This window comes from Salmo salar, chromosome 05 (assembly GCF_965601325.2).
Source record: "Salmo salar chromosome 05, fSalSal1, whole genome shotgun sequence".
Lineage (NCBI taxonomy): Eukaryota > Metazoa > Chordata > Actinopteri > Salmoniformes > Salmonidae > Salmo > Salmo salar.
The window spans coordinates 42,217,544-42,242,362 of record NC_138295.1 but is presented as its reverse complement, the minus strand read 5'-3'; the positions used below and the strand labels follow the sequence as shown (position 1 = coordinate 42,242,362).

The 24,819-nt window shown below is 44.6% G+C and overlaps 1 protein-coding gene across 1 annotated transcript in view; it reads right to left on the bottom strand.

The window, feature by feature from the left end:
- Window positions 1-24,819, bottom strand: part of LOC106604933 (slit homolog 2 protein) — a 197,614-nt gene that overhangs the window by 167,311 nt on the left and 5,484 nt on the right. Inside the window, 3 exon segments of the mRNA XM_082974923.1 lie at window positions 8,149-8,220; window positions 10,364-10,435; window positions 12,421-12,492. Coding sequence (XP_082831049.1) covers window positions 8,149-8,220; window positions 10,364-10,435; window positions 12,421-12,492 — 216 coding nt within the window.

Genomic DNA, 24,819 nt, shown 5'->3' with positions numbered 1-24,819 from the left:
ACACAAGCCTAAGATCACCATGCACAATGCCAAGTGTCGGCTGGACTGGTGTAAAGCTCGCTACCATTGGACTCTGGAGCAGTGGAAACCCGCTCTCTGGAGTGATGAATCACGCTTCACCATCTGGCAGTCTGACAGACGAACCTGGGTTTGGGCGGATGCCAGGAGAACATTGCCTGCCCGAATGCATAGTGTCAACTGTAAAGTTTGGTGGAGGAGGAATAATGGTCTGGGGCTGTTTTTCATGGTTCGGGCTAGCCCCCTTAGTTCCAGTGAAGTGAAATCTTAACGTTACAGCATACAATGACATTCTAGACAATTCTTCCAACTTTGTGGCAACAGTTTGGGAAAGGCCCTTTCCTGTTTTTTTTCAGCATGACAATGCTCCCGTGCACAACGCGAGGTCCATACATAAATGGTTTGTCGAGATCGGTGGGGAAGAACTTGACTGGCCTGCACAGAGCCCTGACCTCAACCCCATCGAACACCTTTGGGATGAATTAGAACGCAGACTGCGAGCCAGGCCTAATCGACCAACATCACTGCCCAACCTCACTAATGCTCTTGTGGCTGAATGGAAGCAAGTCTCCGCAGCAATGTTCCAACATCTAGTGGAAAACATTCACAGAAGAGTGGAGGCTGTTATAGCAGCAAAGGGACGGACCAACTCCACATTAATGCCCATGATTTTGGAATGAGATGTTCAACGAGCAGGTGTCCACATACTTTTGGTCGTGTTGTGTATATCTTAATCTTTTCAATCTGTCTTGAATATCTTATGAGGAAACATAACAATTGTGTGCTTAAAAAACCCAGACCCGAGCAGCCAGTTTTAAAAGCCCCTCAAGAAAAATAAAGCTACAATTCAAAACAGGGTTGATTATTTTTCCTCTGCTCGGTAAGAAAAGCAGTCAACAAAAGGTCCTTTCTCTTCTGCTCGTGACACGGAGGATATCTCAGCTCTTCCCGGTCCAAGTTTCCAAAGACACAGCTGTTTTTAATTACGCTTCACATGTAAACCTTAATTGTGATTAAACAAACATTGTGTGAGTGCTGTTGGCTGCTAAGAAAGCTCATCCATAGCCTGTAGCTTACAAAATTCAAATAGGTCAGGGGAAGGTATTAACAGTAACAAAATATGCAGTTTAAAAGCTACGTCCTATTGCATGTTTCCTTACCTTTATTTGGACATTCAATTGCTACCACATGTTTCTTTGCTATTTTAGTACACACCACATACATATACATTATTTGCTCTATAAAATAGACAGCCAACTCCCGACAACATTTCATAGCCTCTCACCCTCTAGCTGGTAACTTTAGAGTGGTAAGGTGTTGCTGCCGGTAACTTAAAGACATGTTGGCTGCCAAAGCGCATGCACACAAACACAATTCGAATAAAGTTCCCCAGCAAACATTCCTTCCTCTGCTCCTCGCAGGGTCGATAAATGCTGAGGTGAGACAAAGCTGTTGGGATGCCAGATTTCACGTTGCCATTTATTCATTCCTTCTGTCAGCAGAAACAAAAACGATCATGCAGGCAGCATCCCCCAGTGGGAATTGCTTTGGGTCTGTGTTCGACCTGCCTAGACTGAGCTTCGAATTTCCAGATACTTGACAAGGTTAAGTACCTACTGGCAATGACATATCGTCTCTGGCTGGAAACAGCAGGGGGGCGGCAGAGAGCGAGAGTGAGAGACAGAGAGTAGTAATTGACAGATCTCCCATTGGAGCATAATTGGCTATATTAAGTTTCACTGTTTGATCTTGTCCTGTGGGACCGCCCACCAAGCCGACAGCTCCCACTCAGAACACTGCATACTAACCAAAAACACAAAACGTCACTACCTCCCATGCCGACAGGACAGCAACCCCCTGCAACAGTCCAGCAAGACAACCATGCAGAAATGGAATGGAGACTAGAGCACCCTGCTGCAGCGGAGATAAACCAGACAAGGCATCTGCTGAACATAATCTGCAAAAAATGCATGAATTCTTTCTTTGTTATTATCAGAAATGCATTTTTGGAAATGCAACCTATTATCATTATGAGTTCTGGTTTAGATAAGCGACCCAGTAAAGGGTTAAAGTTAACTCATGTAAATATATGTAGCCTCAGAAACAAAGTTCATGAGATTAGTAATTTGCTAATCTTAGATAATATAAATATATTAGCCATTTCTGAGGCTCACTTAGACAGCACCTTTGATGATACAGCAGTAAGAATACAAGGATATATCATCTATAGAAAAGACAGGAATGTCTACGGGGGAGGTGTTGTTGTATATATTCAGAGACATATTTCTGTAATGCTCCGAGAGGCAAATGAAGTAGAAGTGCTGTGGTTGCAGGTTCACCTGCCTCATCTGAAGACTCTTCTTTTTGGGGGCTGCTACAGGCCACCAAGTGCAAACTGTCAGTACCTGAGAATATGTGTGTGATGCACTGGTGTAACGCAGTTTCTCTGGACCCCCCCCCCACCGCAAGGTCGGCGTTTGCCCCCCCCCCCCCCCTAAAATAAAATAAAAATCGAATGTGTCAGCCAGACAGCCACTCACAAAGTATAGACTGCCAATCGCTGTCCATGGTGCTGGAATTGCAACATGTCTATACAGCTGCATGCCTATCGAATCGATGACAGGCTTTCTGTGGTGCCAGGGCATGTACAGCAACGTTTTAACTAATTGATAAATGCTTATGGGTAGGCCTATTTGGTCGTCATTTTCTCATGTTAAGCCTAATGCTTCACAAAGCTATGCCCCAGGGTTGTCAAACTGACTCCATGGAGGGCCTAGTGTCTGCAGGTTTGGGGTTTTTCCCTTTCAAATAAGACCTAGACAACCAGGTGAGGAGAGTTCTTTACTAATTGGTGACCTTAATTCATCAATCAAGCACAAGAGAGGAGTGAAAACCTGCAGACACTCAGCTGTCCGTGGAATGAATTGGACCTGTGCTATACACGGTGTCACAAAGCATCCATTATTAGACTGCTGGCTGGTGGCAATAATGTAATTACTTGTTCAGTAATTAAAGTCGGAAATTCAAACATGGCAGATTGTAAAATGTATTTCTGATGCAACAACATACTAATCAGCTACCAATAGATTTTGTTGATTATGCAACAGTCCTATATAGGCTACCGGAACCTGCATGACATGAGCCGTCCTAGTGCTCTCTCCGAGCTTGGATTGAAATTTGTTGTGCATAAAAAACATTCTATTAATGCCAAATAATACAGTCAGTCCACCCTCAAAACAGTAGCTTACTAGGGATTGTTTCATTATGCAGTGTACTATCTATAGCTATATACCAGATTTAGCTGCCATTTATAAACTGTTTATAAAAATTACACATCAAATAGCCTAACAATGAGGGAAAAAGTAGTCAGCTTGAGGATAAATTCAGCCACTATTTATTGTTGAACTCAGCGGATTTTGTCTGGCTAATAGCCTACACAAATGGCCTGCAATATTCACGGTAAATTAAATGAAATCCAGCTTGAGAGACTCCCCTGGTCTCTTGGAGTCCTCCTTTTTTTGTGTGAAAATGTTTTCACCACGGCCTGTAGGTCCAGGTTGCGGGCCCAACTGTTTTCTATACTGAGTATTGCCAACCCAGACAGTCTTTCCTGAGACATTGTGAATTACATGCCCATTGCGCTGCACACAATTTAAACTTAGTGTGGAATGATATAAACTTAGCCAAGATATACCAGAGATAAGGGACTGTTCATACTGCAACCAAACAACTCAAAAGCCAGTTCACCAGCATGAAGGAAATCGCAAACCTCTTTTTTGTTGTTGTTCAAGCCCTCAAAAACTGTTGTCCGCTAAAGATGATAATCTGTTTGCATCTGCCAATTTATTAGCTGTTCAGTATATAGACGGCCTGTCCCCAGAGCTTCCTATACAGTTAATATCTTTCCGTAACGTGTTGATGCCGGCAATTAAAGACAATGACAGGCTCAATTAAGGATGTCACAGAACTGCTTTATTTTGAAGCACCACTCCCTTCTGCCCAGTTTCCCTGATGTTGCTACGGCAATTAAAGCTGTTTTTACTGTACCTGTCGCTTCTGCGGAGAGATTATTTTCTAAACTAAAACTCATAAAGAACTACCTAAGAAGCATTAGGCTCTCGGATTGATAAGCGCTTTTGAACACCTGGGCAAGCTCCACTCATTGCACCCTCATAGCCTTGACCGCGGTATTTGTTCACCGATATCCCCTCATACTTTCAATCAGTTGAATTGTTTATTTTTCAAGGCCTGGGGCACTTTTTCAGTCAGATTCCTGAAGCCCAAGAAATAAACACTTAGCTTCCTAGTACATATGGAAATGAAAAATGTTTATTAATGACTTTTTTTTAAATACATTTGCAAAAATGTCTTTGTCGTTATGGGCTATTGTGTGTAGATTGATTAGGGGGGAAAACAATTGAATACTTTTTTGGAATTAGGCTGGAAAAAGTCAAGGGGTCTGAATACTTTCTGAAGGCACTGTATATATGAAAAGTGTGTAAATAGTATTTTTGTTGTCTCTTTCCAATATATGTCATTTTATTATTATTACATTAAATTCAAAGTAAAAAATATCTTATGTTGTTCTTGTCTATAACTGTTCTATACTTTGTCATGCATTTGTATGTTTTATGTGGACCCCAGGAAGAGGAGCTGCTGCATGTGCAGTAGCTAATGGGGATCCTAATAAATTAAACTAAACAAAACAAAAAGTTCTGTATCTACCAACAAGCTGTGCCCCGTCCGGTTCTCAGTGGCTCAGAAGCAGAGCTCCAATGTCTTTGTAGCTTGTATTTATCTAAATATGTCTTTGGAGTAAATCACAAAGCTGTCTGGCCTCCAGAAACTGGCTGAGTGCAGCCCTATTTTGGAAGACATTTGGCTTGCATTCTGGGAGAGCTTCATTTCTCTGAAAACAATCAGAGGACCCAATGGCTGAGCTGCGTGCCAGGGCTCCATGGTTTATGCATTCGGGACGTATTGAATTATTAGGCAGATATCGCAGGCAGGAGGAGCATTGTGGTCAGGCAGTACACAGCCACACAGCTTGTTTGCCAGCTTAAGAGCTTTAAAGAGAAACACTGATACGGGGTGCTACAGTAGTCTACATGCATGTCTGTTCTGCAGGCCTTGGTTTAAAGCACTGTGCTTTAATACAGAGAAGAAGACTAGGAAAAAGCTCAATCTGCCGCTTCTGTGTGTTCGCTAAATCAGTTCCTCGTCCAACAGGCGTGAGAAACGAAATGCGGGGGAGAGTTACCTGTTTCTAGCAAATATGGAGTCCCGCGAAAACCAAACGAACCGGAACTGGACCCAAAGTGATGGGAAAACAACAGAACGATTCCTGACGCGATAACAAACTGTGGGCAAACGATAGCAGTGTTTGGAAGGGGCCGGGGGGGGTTGGGAGTACGGAGTGGCGATGTAGCTGGCCCATGCCCAGCCTCTGGCACCGAGCAGGCGTCCAACTACTTCTTCTTCTGGCGGAATCAATCACAATGAGTTTCTGAGGAGTAGTGAGACTTACATTACCACCACTACACTGCTGGCCATAGCATTCAGACAGGCTAACTACTCTACTCACTAATGGATAATTGCTCACCAAGATTAAAGAGAGGACTCTCAATTGACTAGAGGGGTGGGGGATAAGAAAACGTTGTGCATTACGCCCTCCATGCGCACCAATCACATGCAACCTGAGCAGGCCTTTAGCAGGGAGTGGTTGAGTCCCATGGGTATTGTTGGCTGAAATATCCTGCGTTCAAACACCACAACATGGGGGCCTGACGACCAACCAGCCAGTCAAGAGGAAGTGGAGTTAATATGGGGGGGCCTAATCCCAGTCACCATTAATAAACAGGAGCAGGCATCTTCATGGCCTCCCTCTAATTCTTCATTTGCTTTCCGTTAGCCATCAGGTTGAAGACATCTAGAGGGGCAGTCAGTGAATAGGAGGAGGAGGATAGAGATACAGAGAGAGAGCAGAGAGAGAAATAGAAAGAGAGGGACAGAAATCCCCTGCTAGATAGAGAGCTATCCTTGCAGAGAGAGAGAGAGAGAGAGAGAGAGAGAGAGAGAGAGAGAGAGAGAGAGAGAGAGAGAGAGAGAGGCCCCTGCTTCCTTGGCCCACACAGACAGTGCTCTGCAGAGCGGAGCTGCAGTCTCAGCCCTGTAACTCTAACCGCATTCCTTCCAAGCAGAGTGGGCCTGCACAGGGAACGCTGACCACAAACGCCCCAGCCAGCAGCCCAGTGGCTCCATCATGATCATCCACGATCCATGATCCATCCCACCGACCCAGGCCAGGCATAGGGTAGCCTCCCTCCCCCAACCCTAACCTCAACCAATCCACCAACTCTGGGGCACCAGGCTCCAGCCCCAGCCCTCCTACCCCACCACCACCACCACAACCCTCACTGTCCCTGGCCCCATCAGCCAATACCTGAGCCTGCCTGTGGATGTAGCTGTGAGGCAGTCTGCTCGGTCACCCCTGTCTCCAGCTCATCTATTATGCATTTGTTTGCATGATGGCACATTCATATCAAAGTCCCCCGGACCGACGGGACAGACCATCTTTCTTTTCTTTTCACTTCCTCTCCCTCGGTCTTGACTCTTGCAGCTAAGTTAATGGATGCAGCCATTACCTTTCTCTGACCTGACCCAAAGCAGCAGAATGTTTCCTGGAACGCTGGCTAGTGCGAAGGGAGAGGGCAAGGGCAGGACTCACATCAAATAAACCTGTTGGACTGTGATGCGCTGCGTATGCTTTCTACAGCTGTCTCAGCCTGGCCGGCCCGAGCAAGGTTTTTAATACCAGGGTTAGGGGTTAGGCAATTCATATCACACTAACATTACAGATAATAACCAAGTATGACAGGGAGAGGTTATGAACCCCTCGTAAACCACCTCTCTCTCCGACCAGATTAGGAGAGCCTTCATTACAGGATAGTTTAGACATAGCAAAACGTCACCGGATAAAGAACTCAAAAGAACTTTGGGGGAAACTTCAGACACTATAATTTAAATTTGCTGATGGTAAAAGGATAAGAACAGAGAGATTTACAGTATTCGCTTTGGACTTTGTCCATTCTTTCCACTCCTTATAAACTGTCTGGGATTGTAAAGAATGCCTTATTAACCTCTGATAAATAAAAAAAAATACAAAATTCATTGCCAATAATGCTTTTATGGTGGAGCAGCATAGGAAGGAGAGGATATTAAACTGTCATTCTCAACAAGTGTTTCTGAGACAGCATCGATAGCTCAGAGGAGAAACACAAACTGCTGTTCAATTGGCAGCAGAGAGTCTCATTTCTTTAAACAGAGCCATGACTGCTGTCGTCAGACGCGGATCAAGTCATCACCGCTACATGAAGCCGCACAGTGTGAACAAATAGGCCGCGAATTCATCTCTGGAGTAATCTCCAGAACAATGAAGGGAACAAGGACATTTTGAAAGAGATTAACGTATTATTTGGCAGTTCCAATCTCTCTGTTTTCCTAATGGAAACATTTCACAGTAGAACAAAAAAGAAAATACGCTAAACCCAAGTTAATAGAGCCCCAACGCTGCTCCTGTGTCACATATTCTTCCACTTGTTGAGAGAGCCCCAAAGTAAACACTAGTAAAGTTCAGGGCCGGGTTGTCGGTTCCACCCAGGGCGAGCCTGAGTACGCGTTTCTCTGAGGACCGGCTCTAGTCCTCCCTGACAGCAAGGCTAACGGCTGCGGTGTGACCAGGCCATGCATTCAAAGAGCTCGGCGAAATGGATATTCGGGAATAAAAATTTTGCAGTTACCCCCTCCGGTCCCAGGAAAACATTCCCCCTAGCACACCTTCACCTCATGGACAGGAGTACAGAGCCGGGCTGTGTCACCTTACACCTAGCAGGGATCCGCAACCCAAATAAAAGCCCAACATCTGGGGGGGGGGGGGGGGGTTAAAGAATAATAACATGGTGACTGTCCCTGCACTGACCGCAAACCTCCTCTCCTCTTCAAACTGTATGGGAAGCTAAATATTTGGGCGGAAACCCCCATCCGAGACAATGATTGAAATTAAAACAGTGGGGAAGTTGACTTTGTTTCCCAGCGATCAGATATCAAAAGAGAAGTAGCGTTGTGACTTACAGGCGGCCAAGCTTGGGTGTGGACTGGAACAGCAGCTCTGGGAGAACCTGCAGCTTGTTCCGGTTCAAACGCCTGGAGAGAGATAGAGGGAGAGAGAGGGAGAGAGAAAGAAAGAGAGCGAGAGAGGGGGAGAGGAGAGAGAGCGTCAGGGAAGGGCGAAAGCGTCAGTGTGGTCAAAAAAAAACGCTGTTTGATGAGGCATTCAGACATTTAACTATGTCAAATGAATAGAGTACAGTTTGGGCTGTGTTTGTGTGTAGCGTACTGTGAGAGAGACACAGAGAACAGACTTAGGGAACATTTGAGGGCTGAAACATACAGCAACATCAAGTAGCATCGTGTTGTGGTACAGCAAGGAACAGAGATTGATGAGAAGGCCGGTGAAATGTAAAACGACACACAGACGCTCCACTCAATCAATCAGATTAAAACCTCCAAAGTGGGATGACCCTTTGTTCGCGGAACAGGAAGGCTGGGATAAGCCAATGGCAGCGCCCCGGGTCAAGAGTTCACAGATGGGCTAAAGCTTATGCAAAAGTTGCCTAAGCGGGTGACTTCCTATGAAGATGGGAATTGGTTATCAGGCTCTGAAGTCATCTGAAGCCTTTAAAGGCCATTATCACTGTGATGAGCCTCCACAGGCTAACATGGGGGGGGGGGTTCAGGATGCTAGGCCTTATCATGGCACCAAAGCCTTTCTCTGAGACAGGGGGTCACAGGGCACAGCTGAGGTATGTGGAGGAAGATGGGGGAGGTTCTCAGGATGTCATGAAAGAAGCCCTCAGAGCCTGATCACACTCCCTCTGTCTCCCTCTGTCCTCATCCATCCCTGGCCTGCACAGCCGGATGGAGAGAGTAAAGGCTTACCTAACACCTAGCCAGCTAGCATATCTCCTTTCCACGATATTACGCCACAAATCATAATAGCTCAAAGCAAAGGCATCAATCTCTGACCTGACCTCAATGAGGAACACAACATTAGGGAGCAGATCAACTGTCACATACGTTGTCTAGCCTGGAATACAGCTATAAAACACATTTGATGTACCACTTGACAGTACTGACTTTGATCTAATCGAGGTAAATCAGATCTGTTCTGATACTTTCTCCACTGATTCCTTAGCTCCATTTCAGCAAAGGTCAACTCCCTCACCCCATTACTTTACTCTACTGACATACATTTCCCTCAGAGAGAGAGAGAGACAACATGACTGGAGATATGTTCCCATGGCCCTGTCTACGATCTCTGTCAGTGCGATCCCTGTACACCGCGGTACTAACGCTCACCAGTCCCAGAGCCAGGGTCATAAAGCGAGAGGTCTATGTGTACACGGCGCGCCCGTGCCATACAAACAGCACCCTGACCGTCCAAGTCACACATGGGCTCCAGTCAACAGGGCAGGAGTGTCAGTGCGTAGTCTGCGGATATAGGACCCTTCACTCAGACCCTGGTTCCTTCCCAGCCGTATCCAGACCCAACCAGGGTCAGAAGGGGATGATGGGGGCAGGAATGCCGGAATACTGCAAAATTCCAGAGCGGTGTGAAAAGCGGATGGGCCGGCAGAATAACATCCAGGCAGAGTGAGTTCCTGGCAGGATAGGAAGAGACAGTGACAGAAAGGGGACTTGGCTGGGAGATCTGGGAGATGGTCAGAACCAGGTACTGACGCACATTCGACCGGCGGATTTGGACCATCGTCATGGCTGGAAAGCCTGGCATGGATGGGTTTGGTTTAGTTACCAGTCTGTGGTGAGCCAGCTACTTCCAGACCGAAACAAACCCAATGACACAGACAAGGTCAGTAAGCCAAATGTCTAGGCCATTCATGAACTTGGACATCAGAAGCAGTTCCCCCTGTGTTGTTTTGACCGAGTGGTCAGTTTCACGTCAGAGTGTTAATGTTCACACTCAGGAGTGATGTGGAGGTATGCTTCACCCGTGTCAAGGAGCAGGTGAGAGAGTCACCCACCTTGACTTTTAAATGTAGGTAATCCATATCATCCTTACTTAAATATGCCTTTTTGAGTGCTTCTGAGAGTGCATATATGGTATGTGACACACACACACACGCAACGCACACAGACACACACACTTAAGCACACAGAAACAGTGTAAATACACAAACGTGGTATTAGGGGTGAAAAGTTTCTAGAGGGTGTCAGTCTGCTGCAGTGGCTGCTGGGTAGGGAAGTGAGGTCGTCTAGGGATACTTACAGTCTCTCTAGCTGTTTGAGGTCCTGGAACGCCCCCCTCTCAATCACTGTGATCTGGTTGTCCTCTAGGTGCCTGACAGAAAAGAGGGAGACAACATTATAAACCATGGGTTAAAAGCAACATGGGGTAAAGCTACAGAACTCCTTTTAGAAGCAAGACCATGTACTCCTTTTCAAAGCAACACCGTGTACTCCTTTTAGAAACAAGACCATGTACTCCTTTTAGAAACAACACCGTGTACTCCTTTTAGAAACAAGACCATGTACTCCTTTTCAAAGCAACACCGTGTACTCCCTTAGAAACAAGACCATGTACTATAACTACAGGGTTATGCTTTGAGGTCTAAATGGGTATTCCTTACTTTAGCCTGTCGAGTGTCTACCCTCTGCTCTGGGAACATCATGTCATGTTTCAGGATCCCTAAGGTTTTCCAGATGCCTTACAAAGGCAGAACATCTCCATCTCCATGGATATGCTGTTTATATTTGTGTCTGTGGATATTAAGGCCAATTTGGAGTGACATACATGAGAAGCGCATGAATCACAGAGTGACTGATACTCATGGCGGCTTGATACAACCAGGGCCATAAGTAGAAAGTGGAAACGCGAGACAGAAAACATTCTACGCTTCTCATGTGGAATTCCGGTCTTTTGGCAGGAGGCTCTCGGTTATAAATTGTCTTTTAAGCAAATGTTTATACATGTGACTGCTTTACTGCTATTAATACATGTTTTTGTCATATCCGTTTGTCAGGGGGAGATGACACAGTTGGCCTCATCATAGAGAACTATTCAGAGGCAATTTGTGAAGAATACCGCAGGTTTCCAGACTAACCCATCGGCGTAGCCAAAAGCCAACAGCTCTAATACCCGTGGATTGGTCTCAGATGGAGCTAGTTAGGCAAAGACCAAAATGTTGAGCCCAAAATAATTGCCTTATTTGGTTGATAAAAGACGAATCCTATACCTTGGATGATGATCTGATATATAAATCCGGTTCCCACAAACGAGGGATCAAACTCTCGCTGGTTTATTTATCGACATTTAAGTAAATATTCTCTGAACCCACCAGATGGGGGTTCAGATGGGGTTGTGTGTATCGTGTAGTATAATAGTATTGTTTTCATTTATGTGTTCCATTATCCATATGGGACATAGGCCAGCACCTACACTATCGTGAGGGGCAAACCAGCAGTTGAAAAAGACACCATCAACAGGACCTACAGTAATGTGCTTATCAGCCCAAAACGAAGAGACCAAGGGAAACCCTTAAATGTATGTGTGTGGGTGTGTGTGTGTGTACTCAGATGTCGTTCCCAAGACCTCTACATCCACATGGTTTGGAGTAGGGAAATGTCACTGGCTGACTGCTGTTAATCATGAGCCACATAAAAACAGGCAGCTGACCTGGCTGACAGTACTGCAGGACAGACCCTGCGTATTACCACTCCTTGGGCGCTTTCGTTTGCCGGTTATTTTTTGCCTCCACGCCATCCTTCCGCAGGCCCTTGTTCAGGAGATAAACAGCACGAAGACGTCGTTTAGATTACAGTCATTAGCTCAGCACCGCGGTCACACGTGCTCAAGCTCTCTCTTCGGCAGAGAGGGGAGGAAGGAGCCCGTCGAGTCAATCGGTGCAACTCCAAACAGACGAGTGTCAAATACTTTCCTTTGTGTATCATCATTGTGATAGCTGTGAGGGGAGTTGGAGTGAGGTTATACCGCGGTTGGATTTTACCGCATGTCGTTAGCCAGGTAAAAACGTACGAACGCTATGCTTTTTAGCCTTGTAAATATTGTGCAATGATGACATTTTGCTTCCATGATTACACATTTCCATTTGCTTGGTTATTTCCAATGACTCGGAATCGTGGGATTTTAGACAGCTACTTATAGGTTAAACATAAACATAGTAAATTCAAAATGACTTACTTAATCACTATAACTCAATATTAGGAAGTTGTCATTCATGTTCTGAACACTCAGTGTATATCAACGTTATATCCAATTTGGTCTTATTATCAGGCTTATTTGTGAAGGATGGAGAGAATGCTTACAGAACTCGCAGGTTCTTGATGCCAGAAAAGTCAACTTTAGTGATCCTGGTGATGTTATTCCTGTCCAAATCCCTGAAAGGAGAGAGAGAGAGAGAGAGAGAGAGAGAGAGAGAGAGAGAGAGAGAGAGAGAGAGAGAGAGAGAGAGAGAGAGAGAGAGAGAGAGAGAGAGAGAGAGAGAGAGAGAGAGAGAGAGAGAGAGAGAGAGAGAGAGAGAGAGAGAGAGAGAGAGAGAGAGAGAGAGAGAGAGAGGTTAGAACGATAATCACACATCATCATAATCAGGGTCAGTCTATCAATTCTCTATCCACGCTGGTGAACTTAGGATGGTAATGCAGAGGTTCCCTGGCCGCGGCCCAAGCAGCACACTGCTCTGCTCTGTGGAGATGATGGCCGGGCACGGTGGCTGTGAGGCGGTGTGCTGGGTGTCCTCCACGCTGTGAAGGATTGCCCCTGAGATGTGGAGAAGAGCACCTTCTCTTCAGTCTATCTCTGCCTTGTGGCCCCTACCTAAGACACTGGGGGGCCAAATCCTTTCATCTCACAGACTTTGTACCTGACTACCTTACTGGGCAAAGAGGAGTCATCCAGGACTCTCTGAGTGGGCCCACACTCTGCTCATATCTCAAACACACTGGGGCCTGCAGGTAAGATGCTAGAGTGCTCACCTGTGTGTGTGTGTGTGTGTGTGTGTGTGTGTGTGTGTGTGTGTGTGTGTGTGTGTGTGTGTGTGTGTGTGTGTGTGTGTGTGTGTGTGTGTGTGTGTGTGTGTGTGTGTGTGTGTGTGTGTGTGTGTGTGCTTGCTCCACATACCATTGCGTGGGGATCATAGGCCTGCCTGTAACTATGTCAGTGTGTATTGTATACAGTCCATACTGACAGCATGAATGTAGGACAAGACTGGAGAATGACAAAGTCCTCGAACAAATATACATTGATGTTACTTCTGATTTGATACATTTTTCTCTCTGGAGCGAAAAGCTTATCTTGCTTGCAGACTGTTGCTCTGATTTAACCACTTCTCAGAATGTACGCCACAAAGGAAGAATTAGGGAAGAAAAAAACACACACGTTAAATACACACACACCCTGACACACATTCTTGCATGAGCACACGTAAGCACACACAGACACACAGACACAAACACACACTCACACGCTCACGCTAGGGCAGGAAATGGCCAGGAACCTCACAATACGATATTATCACGATACTTAGGTGCCGATACAATATCTGCTGCGATTCTCACAATGCTATATGTATTGCGAATTCATACTGCGATTTTATTGTGATTTGATGTTCCAAACATATTGCTCACTATATGTCTACTGCAGAGAGACAAGAGAGAGCGTGAGGAAATTAGTTTTGATCAGTCAGGGAAATATGTTGGCTCACTACTTAAAAGAAGATGGAGAATAAGCTATACGATTAAAAAGTGTTTTGCCGCAGGTACACCTGACTAGCGCTAGGTACCTACAGTACCATTTAAAACATTTTCTAAATCAATACTTGGAGTCAAATATCGATATAATATTTTCCAAAAAGAATATTGCGATATGTAACTGTATCGATCTTCTTCCCCATCGCTAACACGCACACGCGCGCCAACACACACACACACACACACACACACACACACACACACACACACACACACACACGGTTCTCCTGACGTGGGGCTCAGTGTATGTTTCTCATAATATACATAAACATTTATAAATCTGATTTAAAGGCATATTGGATTTCAAAAGGCTTCCCCAGCTCTGAACATAAAGAGCTCTAATGGGAGCCATATTGTGGCCTTAGAGAGGACAGGGGCCTGACTGCTGGTGAAGTCACCCTCCCATTCCTCACTCTTACCCTCTCTCTGCTCTTCTCTGTCACCCTCTCTCTGCTCTCTCTGCTCTTCTCTGTCACCCTCTCTCTGCTCTCTCTGCTCTTCTCTGTCACCCTCTCTCTGCTCTCTCTGCTCTTCTCTCTCACCCTCTCTCTGCTCTCTCTGCTCTTCTCTCTCACCCTCTCTCTGCTCTTCTCTCTCACGCTCTCTCTGCTCGCTCTCTGCTCTTCTCTCTCACCCTCTCTCTGCTCTTCTCTCTCACCCTCTCTCTGCTCTCTCTGCTCTTCTCTCTCACCCTCTCTCTGCTCTTCTCTCTCACGCTCTCTCTGCTCGCTCTCTGCTCTTCTCTCTCACCCTCTCTCTGCTCTTCTCTCTCACCCTCTCTCTGCTCTCTCTGCTCTTCTCTCTCACCCTCTCTCTGCTCTCTCTGCTCTTCTCTCTCACCCTCTCTCTGCTCGCTCTCTGCTCTTCTCTCTCACCCTCTCTCTGCTCTTCTCTCTCACCCTCTCTCTGCTCGCTCTCTGCTCTTCTCTCTCACCCTCTCTCTGCTCTTCTCTCTCACCCTCTCTCTGCTCTCTCACCCTCTCTCTGCTCTCTCTCTGCTCTTCTCTCTCACCCTCTCTCTGCTCTCTCTCTGCTCTTCTCTCTTACACTCTCTCTGCTCGCTCTCTGCTCTTCTCGCTCACCCTCTCTCTGCTCGCTCTCTGCTCTTCTCTCTCACCCTCTCTCTGCTCTTCTCTCTCACCCTCTCTCTGCTCTCTCTCTGCTCTTCTCTCTCACCCTCTCTCTGCTCTCTCTCTGCTCTTCTCTCTCACACTCTCTCTGCTCGCTCTCTGCTCTTCTCTCTCACCCTCTCTCTGCTCTCTTTCTGCTCTCCTCTCTCAACCTCCCGCTGCTCTTCTCTCTGCCCCTCTCTGCTCTCTCTCTGCTCTCTCTCTCTCTCTCTCTCTCCCCCTCTCTCTGTTCCATCTCTCACTCTCACTGCTTTTTCTATCGCTCTCCTGTCCCTTACTCTCACCCTTTCAATTTCTCACTCTGACCCTCAACTCTCTGTCCCTCACTCAGCCTCTCTCTCTCTCTCTCTCTCTCTCTCTCTCTCCCCCACACAACACTATCTCGCTCCCCTTCTCTAACCCAGCTTTCTTCCTCCCTCGCTCTACAATCTCTCCTCTCTTATCTCTATCCTTCACTGTTCCCAGTAACTGTTACAGTGTGGAAAACATGTTTCACCAGGGAATATAATCAGGCATCGCTACTCAAAGAAGTCAATTAAACCAGCTTTTAGAACGCTCCTTTAAGTGATCAGGTAGGGGTCAGCAATCGACAAGCGGCTTTTGTGCACCCTGCTGCCCATTGTATTTTTTCATTTGTGTGAGGGATAAGGTGGCAATCCAAACAGCAGGTGTTCAGGGCCTCACAATGCCCACCCCCAGGCCACCCCACCCACTCAAGGCCTTTAAACCACTGAACCAACTAGTCTGGCACAGAAGCTGACAGAGGGTTTTACTTTACCTTGGGCGAAATCACTTACAAGAGCACTTTATTGATACATCGACCGACCGGACAAGAAAATACATTTATTTTGGCCCAGGAACATTATGTTGCACAAATGACATACCGGGTGACATGTAACTAAAAGGCCCCCAAAGCCCCTTTAAATCCATGGGAGAAGATTTTTTATAAAAACACATAAACGATCTCTCTTTTCTCCGTCTAACATTTTGCTTCACAATGTGTTTCCTGCTGTAATCTCCTGTTATTTTCCTTGAAGCCGAAGTCGTCTGGTCTTCCACAGCAGATAGGTATGCTCCATTTCCTTCTCAAATCCTCTAAACCATGTTTGGAATCTTAATTGAGTTACTCCTCTAGTGCTCAGAACTACACCATATTTACAAAAGTATGTGGACACCCCTTCAAATTACTGGATTTGGCTGTTTCAGCCCGACCCGTTGCTGAAAGGTGTATAAAATTGAACACACAGACATGTAATCTCCATAGACACTGGCAGTAGAATGGCCTTACTGAAGAGCTCAGTGACTTTCAACGTAGCATCGTCATACAGTAGGATGTCACCTTTCCAACAAGTCAGTTCATCAAATTTCTGCCCTGCTAAAGCTGCCCCGGTCAACAGTAAGTGCTGTTATTGTGAAGTGGAAACGTCTAGGAGCAACAACGGCTCAGCCATGAAGTGGTAGGCTACACAAGATCACAGAACTAAATCGCTGAATGTTGAAACGCATAGCACTGGGGTGGGCAACTCCAGTCCTCGGGGGCCTGATTGGTGTCACACTTTTTCTCCGTCCCTAACAAACATAGCTGATTAATCAAATTGCATTCTAAACTGAAGATCATGATTAGGCGATTATTGGAGTCAGGTGTGTTAGCTGGGGCTGGAGCAAAACTGTGACACCAATCAGGCCCTCGAGGACTAGAATTGCCCACTCCTGCTAGTGGGTAAAAATAATCTGTCCTTGGTTGCAACACTAACTACTGAGTTCAAAACTGCCTCTGGAAGCAACGTCAGCACAAGAACTGTTAAGTCGGGAGCTTTATGAAATGGGTTTCAATGGCCAAGCAGCCGCACACAAGCCTAAGATCACCATGCGCAATGCCAAGTGTCGGCTGGAGTGGTGGAAAACTCGCCGCCATTGGACTCTGGAGCAGTGGAAACACGTTCTCTGGAGTGATGAAACATGCTTCAACATCTGGCTGATTGACAAATCTGGGTTTGGTAGATACCAGGAGAACGCTAGCTGCCGGAGTGCATAGTGTCAACTGTAAAGTTTGGTGGAGGAGGAAAAATTGGGCTGTTTTTCGTGGTTCGGGCTAAGCCCCTTAGTTCAAGTGAAAGAAATCTTAACGCTACAACATACAATGACATTCTAGACAATTCTGTGCTTCCAACTTGAGGCAACAGTTTGGGGAAGCCCGTTCCTGTTTCAGCATGACAATGCCCCCGTGCACAAAGCGAGGTCCATACACAAATGGTTTGTTGAGATCGGTGTGGAAGAACTTGACTGGCCTGTGTAGAGGCCAGACCTTAAGCCTATTGAACACCTTTGGGATGAATAGGAACGCCGACTGCGAGCCAGGCTAATCTCCCAACATCAGTGCTCAACCTCACTAATGCGCTTGTGACTGAATGGAAGCAAGTCCCCGCAGTAATGTTCCAACATCTAGTGGAAAGGTCGTTGTCCTGTTGGAAGGTGAACCGCAGGTTTTTCCTCAAGAATCTCTCTGTACTTTGCTCCGTTCATCTTGCCACCACCATGCTTCACCGTAGCGAATCTTCTTTCTCATGGTCTGAGAGTCCTTTAGGTGCCTTTTGGCAAACTCCAAGCGGGCGGTCATGTGCCTTTTACTGAAGAGTGGCTTCCGTTTGGCCACTCTACCATAAAGGCCTGATTGGTGGAGTGCTGCAGAGATGGTTGTCTTTCTGGAAGGTTCTCCCATGTCCACAGAGGAATTCTGGAGCTCTCTCAGAGTGACCATTGAGTTCTTGGTCACCTCCCTGACCAATGCCCTTCTCCCCCGATTGCTCAGATTGGCCGGGCGGCCAACTCTAGGAAGAGTCTTGGTGGTTCCAAACTTCTTCCATTTAAGAATGATGGAGGCCATTGTGTTTTTGCGGACCTTCAATGCTACAGACATGTTTTGGTACCCTTCCCCAGATCTGTGCCTCGACACAATCCTGTCTCGGATCTCTATGGAAAATTCCTTCGACCTCATGGCATGGTTTTTGCTCTGACATGTATTATTAACTATGGGACCTTATATAGACAGGTGTGTGCCTTTCCAAATCATGTCCAATCAATATAATTTACCACAGGATGGCTCTAATCAAGTTGTAGAAACATCACAAGGATGATCAATGGAAACAGGATGCACCTGAGCTCAATTTAGAGTCTCTTGCAAACGGTTTGAATACTTATGTAAATAAGGTATTTCTGTTTTTGATTTTTTATACATTTGCAAAAAATATAAAAACCTGTTTTTGCTTTGTCATTATGTGGTATTGTGTGTAGATTGATTAGAAAAAAATATGTATTTAATACATTTTTGAATAAGGCTGTAACGTAACAAAATGTGGAAAAAGTGAAGGGGTCTGAATATTTTCCGAATGCAATGTGTGTACGTATGTAAGCCTTTTCATTTGATAGAACATTATAATGTATTTCATTTACATTGTATTAGGACGAATGTGGACAGAACTGATGAGAACATTCTTTCCTCAAGCCCTTACATGACCATATTACACTGAACAGTTGACAAGTAATTGGAGATCTGCAATTAACATAGCAGACATTTTAAAGTTATCATGTTCTCATTGGAATGTTCACTGATTTATGTAACTACACAGATCTGCACAGGCCATTGAATGATGGCTACCATCACAAATATTTCCAGATCACACACAAACTACAAGACATTTGAGACTTTACTGCAGCTGATGCAATGATTTTCTAAGGCTCTTATCGGGATATTGGTGGTTTCCAGGGTGGAACGTGGCCCATTGCTCCCTCCTTCCCTCCCTACCGCAGTCCTCCCTTTTTTTCCAGCACATTCAAGCTCTTCCCTCTTCCCAGTCCTGTGTGTTTTCCTGTTGGAAAGCCACTTCATTTCCACTTGTGACAGATCAAATAGGGAGGTTTGTAACCCAATCACGAGTCTGAGGAATCAAATATTCTCTTTCTGCCTTTCTTTGATCTCCTCCACAAGGGTCTGGATGCAACACATACAGTGCCTAAAAATCGATTTAAATTACACGTTGTAATGCAACAAAATAAGAAAACCGTCAAGGGGGTGAATACTTTTGCAAGGCACTGTATGTGTTGCATCCAGACCCTTGTGGAAAAGTATTCACCCCCTTGACGTTTTTCTTATTTTGTTGCATTACAACGTGTAATTTAAATCGATTTTTTATTTGGATTTCAGGTAATGGACACACACAAAATAGTCAAAATTGGTGAAGTGAAATGAAAAAAATTACTTGTTTCATAAAAATAAAAATAAATGTAAAACTGAAAATTGGTGGGTTCATATGGATTCACCCCCTTTGCTATGAAGCCCTTAAATAAGATCTGATGCAACCAATTACCTTCAGAAGTCACATAATTAGTTAAAAACAGTCCACCTGTGTGCAATCTAAGTGTCACATGATCTGTCACATGATCTCAGTAGATATACACCTGTTCTGAAAGGCCCCAGAGTCTGCAACACCACTAAGCAAGGGGCACCACCAAGCAATCGGCACCATGAAGACCAAGAAGCTCTCCAAACAGGTCAGGGACAAAGTTGTGGAGAAGTACAGATCAGGGTTGGGTTATAAAAAAATATCTGAAACTTTGAACATCCCACGGAGCACCATTCAATCCATTATTCAAAAATTGAAAGAATATGGTACCACAACAAATATGGCAAGATAGGGCTACCCACCAAAATTCACGGACCAGGCAAGGAGGGCATTAATCAGAGAGGCAACAAAGAGAACAAAGATAACCCTGAAGGAGCTGCAAAGCTCCACAGCGGAGATTGTAGTATCTGTCCATAGGACCACTTTAAGCCGTACAATCCACAGAGCTGGGCTTTAGGGAAGAGAGGCCAGAAAAAAGCCATTGCTTAAAGAAAAAAATAAGCAAACACGTTTGGTGTTCGCCAAAGGGCATGTGAGAGACTCCCCAAACATATGGAAGAAGGTACTCTGGTCAGATGAGACTAAAATGTAGCTTTTTGGCCATCAAGGAAAACACTATGTCTGGCGCAAATCCAACACCGTTCATCAGTGAAGCATGGTGGTGGTAGCATCATGCTGTGGGGATGTTTTTCATCAGCAGGGACTGGGAAACTGGTCAGAATTGAAGGAATGATGGATGGAGCTAAATACAGGGAAATTCTTGAGGGAAACCTGTTTCAGTCTTCCAGAGATTTGAGACTTGGACGGAGGTTCACCTTCCAGCAGGACAACTAAGCATACTGCTAAAGCAACACTCGAGTGGTTTAAGGGGAAACATTTAAATGTTTTGGAATGGCCTAAAAAAAGCCCAGACCTCAATCCAATTGAGAATCTGTGGTATGACTTAAAAATTGCTGTACACCAGTGGAACCCATCCAACTTGAAGGAGCTGTAGCAGTTTTGCCTTGAAGAACGGGCAAAAATCCCAGTGGCTAGATGTGCCAAGCTTATAGAGACATACCCCAAGAGACTTGTAGCTGTAATTGCTGCAAAAGGTGGCTCTACAAAGTATTGACTTTGGGGGTTGAATAGCTATGCACGCTCAAGTTTTCAGTTTTTTGTCTTATTTCTTGTTTCTTTCACAATAAAAAATATTTTGCATCTTCAAAGTGGTAGGCCTGTTGTGTAAATCAAATGATACAAACCCCCCCAAAATCTATTTTAATTCCAGGTTGTAAGGCAACAAAATAGTAAAAATACCAAAGGGGGTGAATACTTTCGCAAGCCACTGTACACGCATGCACACACCACTGGACACCAATGTTACTGCATTCCTAGGGTGACAAATCAACCCTGACATCTCTGTGGAGAGTGCCCCTTCAAAACACATTATCATTGACACCCACATAACATGCAGAGTGACCACATTTAAAATACCAAAATGATGTGACAAAGGGATGATATTTGTGGGTCATTCACAGGTCAGTGTAGTCTACAGTACATTCATATTTTGGGGGGGCTGTCCTCTCCAAGTTTAGCTGGAATTTAGACCAAAAGGATTTTACAAATGTGATTGGTTGACGATATGACATTGGCCTGCGTGCTAAAATGCGGGACTATTCCACATAATCCGGGACATGTGGTCACCTTAATAACGTGTGCATAGGCATAGTTCATCTGACCAACACTCTCAATACATTCAGTGAGGAGTCACACACACAAAAAGACAGGAAAGGAGATATACAGTGAGCTCTAAAAGTATACCTACTGTAAAAAAAAGTTTTGTTTTGGCTCTGTACTCTAGCACTATGGATTTAAAATTATACAATGACTATGAGGTTAAAGTCAGCTTTCATTTGAGGATATTTTCATCCATATTGGGTGAACCGTTTAAAAATTACAGGACTTTTTGTACCTAGTCCCCACCCATTTTAGAATATGTTTCTAAACACTTTCACATTAATGTGGATGCTATCATGATTACGGATAGTACTGAATGATGAGTGAATAATGATGAGTGAGAAAGATTGATGCACAAATATCATACCCCCAAGACACCATTACAATAGGGGATATGTGGGGGTTTGATATTTGTGCTTCTGTAACTTTCTCACTCATCATTACTCACGATTCATTCAGGACTATCCGTAATCATGATAGCATCCACATTAATGAACGTCGAAGTGTTTAGAAATATATGATATTCTTATTTACAATAAAAGGGACTCCAAAATGCATTATTTACAATTTCTATTAGGCACAACACAACCAAAACAAACAACAAATGCATCCAACAAGTTTGTAGAGTCACAAGCTTGATGTAATCATTGCGTGCTAGGAATACGGGACCAAACACTAAACTTTTAATAAACAAGTTAATTTGTCTTAAAATGGGGGGGACTATGTACAAAAAGAGCTGTAACTTCTAAACGGTTCCCCCGATATGGATGAAAATACCCTCAAATTAAAGCAGACGGTATGAACTTTAACCTCATTGTATCATTTCATATCCAAAGTGCTGGAGTACAGAGCCAGCTTACATCACATATGCCACATCACATTTCAGATGAAGAACTGCTCTGTATTTACAAAAATAACAGACACCACTTCATCACTGACCTGACGATGACTCAGCCATGGAATGATAACGCTATTCGCTCGATGAACAAAGATGACCAAAGAAGATGACAGCAACACTCTGTGCCATTTTCCATTGTTTATGAGGCAGCGTTAGCGGGATAGGTTACATTACACTGGGACTTTTGTTTTCTAAATATTTTCTTTACCGCACTGTCTGGATGAGTTCCCAGCTGAAGGACACCCACTTCAGACTATGCACAGCCGACAAAAATTATTTATATTTTTTTCTCATTGTCACTGTTTACTTTCACAATCGTTTATTTTCAAGGCCTGACAGGCAGGCAGGCAGCTCGATCATCCCAGCATACCTGAGTCAGTGTTTGCAGTTTGTACAGTACATGACTCCTTAGATTACATCTGTACGGCGGACTTCAGAGGTGACAGGGGCACTTTTAACGCTTCTGTGTGAAACTCGATCTGACAGACGCCAGAGCAGCCCAGGGCTTGAGGTGCAGGAGACACACAGCATATGTAAACCAAGGAAGATGGAAGAAGCCAAGGAGGAAGAGAAGAAAGCAGCCAACACACAAACAGAGGAAAAGAATGAGGTGCACTGCCAGAGATTTAAACAAGCGGGGACAGTGATAAAACACACAAATAAATCACAAGATTCTCTCGTGAACACTGTCAAAGTAAGGAGTAAGGCGAGCAGTTTAACCAGACCCCCAGCGCTCCAGTATAGTGCTATGGAGAGGGTTGTTCAAACACCATTAAACAGAAACTTCAGATGTCACTGCCTGGACATCCTGCCTCTCTTTGGGAACCTTACCCCCAGATCTAGATGCCACATACAGTCACATTCTGATCAACTCACAGCACAGCACAGAGAGCATGCAGTGATTCCTGGCTCTATACATTGTTTACTGGGTTGCTAGCTGCAACGTAGTGTTTGGGGCCCTTGCGCAGCTTACATCACAGTGACAAAGACACCGAAACATGCAGAGAGTTATCCATATTTCTTAGATTGGGATAAACACTGTTTCACATGCAGCTAAGTTTAGCGAGAGCTGAGAATATAAATGATGGTCTGATGGGACAAAGCAAATGGCCTTGATGTGTTGCTTTGGTGACAGAACCCCAACAACAAAAGACGGGCCTTGTTAACCTAAAATGGCCCCAGGCTCACAGACTCTTACAGACTATCAAATCCAGTCTTGCATTAAAGCATGACACACACTTGGACGAGTTATGGACTTCTGTGTCCCTACATTTTGGGCCTACCTCTTCAAGGACATCATTCGTGACTTGGACCACTTTCTCAACAATCTGCAACAGAAAGTTTGCTCCTTCTCTCTGCCAGCTCTAGCCTTTTAAGTGCTGGCTAAAATAAAGCATCTCCAAATATTTTCCATGCTGGGTGATTTTTTTATAAGGTGGACGGCTGATATTTCCCAGTAGGCTAACGCTAGCTGAGCCTGCTGGCAGTGCCAGCTGCTGGCTGTCTGGCAACTTCAACTCATTATCAGACAGTTCAACTGGTCAACTAATACCTTAGACACACCAGTAGGATTGTCAAACGCTTGCCTCCCGACAGTACTCAGCACCTGAACAGAGAGTCTGCAGTCAATCTTTTTTGTGTTTAAACAGCAAAGACCTTGAAGTCGTCAGCCACCCAGCCTTGTTAAAATACTCCAGACCAGAAGGTGGCAATGCATGTCCGTGTGTGTTGCTTTATGATCTAGTCAATCTTAGCTAGCTAGCTGCACTAATGTTGCTATTGTTGTAGAAAGCCCTTGTTGATACTAGCCAGAAGGCCACTTCGAGATAACTACCAAGCAAAGTGAGAAAGAAACAGTTTAATTCACTCTCCATAATCGCATACAGCCCATAGATACATATTTAGCTAGCTTGCTAACGTTACCTAAATTGTTAGCATGATTCGCTAGCTAGCTGTTGTGCTAGCTAGGTAAAGTAAAGAGACAGATAGAACAATGAGCCATATGTTTCACTGGATGTATGAATCTGATGCATCCAGTTGTCATTTCCACTCACCTCCAATTTTATTTTACTGCTTGCCTGAGTTACTTGATGTGGAATAGAGTTCCATACAGTCAAGGCTCTATGTAGCGCTGTGCGCCTCCCACAGTCTGTTCTGGACTTGAGGACTGTGAATAGACCTCTGGTGGCATGTCTTGTGGGGTATGCATGGGTCTCTGACAGTGGTGGAAAAAGTACCCACTTGTCATACTTGAGTAAAAGTATAGATACCTTAATAGAAAGTTACAGAGTAAAATACTACTTGAGTAAAAGTCTAAAAGTATTTGGTTCTAAATATACTTAAGTATCAAAAGTAAAAGTAAAAATATTTTCAAATTCCTAATATTAAGCAAAGCAGGCGGCACCATTTAATAGTTTTTTTTAAAATTTATGGATAGCCAGGGGCACACTCCAACACTCAGACATAATTTACAAACGATGCATTTGTGTTTAGTGAGTCCGCCAGATCAGAGGCAGTAGGGATGACCACGTATTCTCTTGATAAGTGCGTGAATTGGACCACTTTCCTGTCCTGCTAAGCATTTAAAGTTTAACAAGTACTTTTGGGTGTCAAGGAAAATGTAGGGAGTAAAAAGTACATTCTTTTCTTTAGGAATGTAGTGAAATAAAAGTAAAAGTTGTCAAAAATATAAATAGTAAAGTACAATACCCCAAAAAACGACTTAAGTAGTAGGACGAAACGGCCTATAGGGAGGAGGTGAGGACCCTCGGAGTGTGGTCTCAGGAAAATAACATCACACTTAACGTCAACA